The 5,158-nt window shown below is 39.4% G+C and overlaps 1 protein-coding gene across 1 annotated transcript in view; it reads left to right on the plus strand.

Moving 5' to 3' along the window:
• Positions 1-828: 828 nt before the first annotated feature.
• LOC125178247 overlaps positions 829-5,158 on the plus strand; it is a 13,485-nt gene continuing 9,155 nt past the window's right edge. Inside the window, exons 1-2 of the mRNA XM_047881545.1 lie at positions 829-1,674; positions 2,901-2,963. Coding sequence (XP_047737501.1) covers positions 829-1,674; positions 2,901-2,963 — 909 coding nt within the window. The remainder of the gene's footprint in view (positions 1,675-2,900; positions 2,964-5,158) is intronic.

A 5,158-nucleotide genomic window follows, 5' to 3' on the forward strand; every position in this document is an offset into this window, starting at 1 on the left:
AAATACAATACAAATTATGTACTGTATCTTAACAATTTTTAAAGCTATCGATTGATCGCGTTGGACCGTATCTGGGTATCTGTTTTGCACACCATAATGGGTGGCCCAGTGGTTACAGACATGCTATCATTTCTGAATCATCCTGGTGGGAAATAACTAATGATGAAGAATATGTCTAGCTGCTCGCTATCCTACGACGCTGCAGAAATCATTCCGGTTCGGTTTTGAAATATTTCGATCACAGGTAATAAATTTAATCATAACACCGTTGTGCCTCTTCAACTTTATATTGATTAGTGTATTTTCTTAGAATTTAGATGTTAAAATAAGCAAATTTACTAATGAAAATTGTGAAATGGGCAAGTTTATTACGTTAGTGGTTTGATTCTGGAAATGATCTTAAATATAACCGAAACCATTTCTAAGACCTGAATTTAAATTGCAGACTTGCTAATTCGGACCTTTTCTACAGTCTATCACAACGTGCACATTCCGGACAAAACTCAACTATTTAGTTTGCACTGTTACGGAGAACAATATGCACTGTTATCAATAACGATCTGCACTGTTAAATAGAATAGTCTGCACTGTTACTATGTCACAATTTTGTTAAATCAGGAAGGGCACAAAAAATTATATTCCTCTAGAAAAAGTGACCAGATTCAAGACACTGTGTTAGGGAAGATGATTTCTAGTGAAGAATATCTGTAAAAATTTATTTCTTAAAAATTTATTCATAATTTCATGGGATGCTGAAAACTGAGTGAGCCTTTCGTTTAAAAGTTAAAAAGGCTAAGAAGGAAGAAGATTAGAATTTTCAGACTGAAGATGGGACCACCGATTGCTGTGGGGGAAGCAGAAAGAGGAGGAGATTGGGGAGTGCGAGTGAGGTGCCCGATTGCCCCAAATTCTAAGGGGATTGTCACTGAATCTCCAGGGTTGAGGTGCAGAGAAGGAGTGAGTGAAGACACGGATGACGCTGAGTCGGAAGATGAGTGTCGGAACACAGGAGAACCGGAACCCCAGAGCAGTAGTTCTTTGACTCAGAGACTGATGTGGCTGAGACAAAGACGAGTCAGAGCATCGCAAAGTTCTTGGCATCATAAATTAAGCGCGACCGAATCTCCCTCTCCTCAAAATTCAAGAACGTCTCAAAATTTTACGAACATCTCTTTGGGATCAGCTAAATCTTCTCCGGTCCGTGTACAGTCTCCTGCCAAGCCTAAGAAAACAAAACGATTTCTAAGATCATCATCATCGAAAAAATCCTACCAAGTCACGACTGCCGTGGCCACAAAATCCAGTTCCTCGAACTCCAGCTCTTCCAATTCCAGCTGGTCTAACTCAGGACCAAGAAGAAGCCCAACATCGCCGAGCTCTGAAGAGAACGATTCAGGGTCCACCCACAGACTCGGCCGACCGTCCACTTCTCGCAGCGCTGTGTCCGATTCCTTCCATGCGCCCTCACCTTCTTCCCCTGCTTCATCCCCCTCTTCGCCACCCCAATCCCCACGCTGGCTCTTCGGAGGGTCGACCCTCGCTAGACCCTTAGTGGCGCTGGCCGTGCCCGGAATGTTTCTGGTATGCAAGTATCACCAGTACAAGCGTGCTCACCAGGAGGCTTGTCGCAGGCGGGCTGCAGAGAGAGAACTACACCACCTCAACCACAAAATTGTGAGTGCTCGGCTGCATGTACTTATTTGATTAATGTCTGGTCCGCATTACTAAGATATCAATCTTCGTTGCTTCTGCTTAAGCTTGTTACACCTGATTTTTACTCGATTGATACAACAAATTTACAATGGAATGCTATAGCAAAGTTATGGGACAACGCACAAGATTTGTGGAAACCTTTCAATTTTATTTCCGTGAATGAAAATGTATATATGAACGTCAAGATAAAACATAGTCTCAAAAAGAAACAACAAACAAAAGATGCAATGATACCTTGGGTTAGCAAGACTGAATAATTGTGCGTCTAAATAACAATTTGAAATTAACTATAGAAGTACTGTATAGGTACTGCTGAATTAACAAACGCAGACTGTTTGAAAGTTTTCCTAAATTAAGATACCACTAAACCAACAAACGCTCGTGTGGGTTGTCCTGACCCACTTTGCACTAGCAGAAGGGCGTATACCAGAGATAATACATGAGCTCGCTGCTCGTGCTGTGTATAAGAGAGTGTGTCACCGTTTGGACAATTTAACCCATTAATTTTTCGAAGGGTGTGGTTGCGAAAGCCTGAACTATGTCGTCTAAATTGGTGCAAATAATCTTAATGGCATTTGACTCTGACCACATTCATGTTTATTCAATATAGAGCAGGAAAATTAATCTAATTGGCTTTAAAAACAGCCTCATAGCTGATCGTGATGTTGCTGAAATATCAATGAATATCGACGCGTATTGCAACAGATTTAAAAACTATTCGTACATTTTATGAATTCATCATTTGAACAATTTTTAAGAAGTAATTCTCTCGTAGTTTTAGGTACATTTCAAGCCAAAATGGTTACAGTAGAAATTTCTGCTTTTTCAGTCAACCAACTCTGTTGAGGGAAAAGATACGTGCAGTAATTTTTTTAAAAATATGTGAATGATTCGAATTTGGGCTCATGGATATTTTTTAAGTTGGTCCAACACGTGCACGTCATTTTAACACGTGCAGTGTTAAAATTTGTTACGAAGATGTATTTATTGTCATCAAAATTTCGAATAAAATATATCATATGGGCATACAAACTATAGTCAGCCTCGATAAAAAAAAGTAAACTTAGCTATGAAACGATTATTAGATCCTCTGTATTTAAAGAATTAAAGCATTCGTTCCAATAATAATCTCAGTAGCTTTCGTCTTTTTAATAAAACTCAGAAACTTTTTGTCGTTCTTATTTCAGGCGAAACTACTGGACAAGCTAGACGAGCACGAGACGGAGATGGCCCGCAGCCGAGAAGAAGAGGTGAGCTGTTATGGATGAGCTTGGAAAAAGTTTTTTCTTAAATCGTGTCAAAGGTGAAATTCTTTCGAAATTCGACATAATCTGTCAAAGTTGGGAGGAACATTGTTAGTGTTTATTATTATTGAATATTTTCCAGCAATAAGCTGTAGAAACGAATAATACAGGGTGACACAAAAAAAACAGAGCTCACTAAAAGTCTTATAACTCCTGAAATTTTATTCAGTTTGAAACAAAAATTCTATGGAATTATGTACAACCTATGTAGCCAACATCTGCAAAATCTCAATTCTATACCACAAAAACTCTTTGTTCTACAGCCGCTCAAAGATATGTTCCAGATGCGCGCCCCGGCGCTGCAGGCAGACTTGGATTCGCCTGGCAAAGTTCTCAATGACCCTCCTGCACTCCTCTCTCGGGATGGCTCTGATGGCTGCTGTGATGGCTGCTTTGAGGTCAGGGATGGTCTGGGGGTTGTGCTCATACACCCTGTCCTTGAGGTAACCCCACAGGTAGAAGTCTGGGGGGTTCAGGTCTGGTGAGTGCGGTGACCACTCCGGGTGGCACCTGCGGCTGATGAGTCGGTCCTCGAAGCGCTGCTGCAGCCACTCCAGGGATCTATCGGAGGTGTGAGGGGTGGCTCCGTCCTGTTGAAACCACTGGAGGGCTCTGTCAATGCCTCTACGTCGGCCAAGTGCTACCCAGAACTTGCGCAGGACCTGGANTCGGATTTCGTACCCGAAAAATTCAAATTTTTTTGCAAATGTAATTCAAACTTTTTTTTACTGTATTTTTGTTTATTATAGTAAGGTGAAAAATTTTCCTCACTTTTATGTTCGAGAAAATGTGATCTTCTTTAAAGATAGGCATTATTTATTTTGCTTTTCATCAGATTTCTTCATTTTTTGAACAAAGGTCCATCTAAGCTTGGTATTTATTTTCTTAGAATTTCGAATTACGCAAGCAAAAGTTGCATTTGCTTCGTTGTAGGACGTCGCAGTGTTCCGTGTTTTTCTCATTACCTACCGAATTTTTCTGTGTGTGATGGAACTATTTTAACCTTCCCAGTGCAAACCGATTTCAAAAAATCCGAATACCTGAATAATACAATGTCGTAAAATCATGCGGGGTATTAAACGCAGAAAAAATTCGGTTATTAATTGGGTTATCCAAATGTGAATTTAGATTCATATTTGGATGGGAAAAATTACAGCTATGACACAAAATGTGATGCTTCTATTTTCAAATAATTCAACCAAAATTAAAAGAATTAATTTCTATTAACATAACGAACATCAATAGAATTAATTTTTATTATATTAACTAACATCAATCAAACTTCTGTTATATTTTCCCCCTTTCGTGACATCAATTTATCCAAATACAATACAAATTATGTACTGTATCTTAACAATTTTTAAAGCTATCGATTGATCGCGTTGGACCGTATCTGGGTATCTGTTTTGCACAGCATAATGGGTGGCCCAGTGGTTACAGGTCAGGGCCTATACTTTCGTAAGTCGAGATATACGAGAGAGATCGTAAGTTCATCAGCCAATCATTGACGGCCTTTCAAGCAAAATCCACCAATCATAGACAAGAAAATAGAGCGTAAGTACTTACGTAGTGAATTTTGAAAGTATGGCCCCAGAGTACCAAGATTGGAGCAGGGAGGCGCGGGTTCGATCCCAGGCTCTGTGCGCCAGTTTCTGGTCAGAATCGGCAAGGAGGCCGGGCGGTTAAGCAAAGCAGAATTGTAGCAACGAGTTGCGAGTTCGAGACCGCAAAATGCTGTGAATGTTCTGCGATGTTAAGAATTGGCGACAGGCCTACGGCCTAATAAACTCTGAAACCGATGTATTATTATTATTGTATAATGTATTCATTTTGTTCTGTTTCTATTAGTAATAGTTTTATGCCGTATCTACTAACAATTTTTTGGTGTATCGTATCCGTTTTGTAATGTATTTAGTAATTATTTGAAATTATCTAGTAATCACTTGGAATGTATTTTGGTATCTGTTCTGAATTAGATCTAGGTAACCGTTTTGTGCTGCATCTAGTTACCTCTTTTTAGTTTATCGCAACTGTTTTGTGCTATGTCAAATCACTGTTTTTTAGTTCATCGAATTTATTTTGTACTGTATCTAGTCATCGTTTTTACTGTATCTATTCGAAGTTTTGTACTGTATCTATAG

This window comes from Hyalella azteca, unplaced genomic scaffold (genome assembly GCF_000764305.2).
Source record: "Hyalella azteca isolate HAZT.00-mixed unplaced genomic scaffold, Hazt_2.0.2 contig8288, whole genome shotgun sequence".
In the NCBI taxonomy this organism is placed as follows: domain Eukaryota; kingdom Metazoa; phylum Arthropoda; class Malacostraca; order Amphipoda; family Hyalellidae; genus Hyalella; species Hyalella azteca.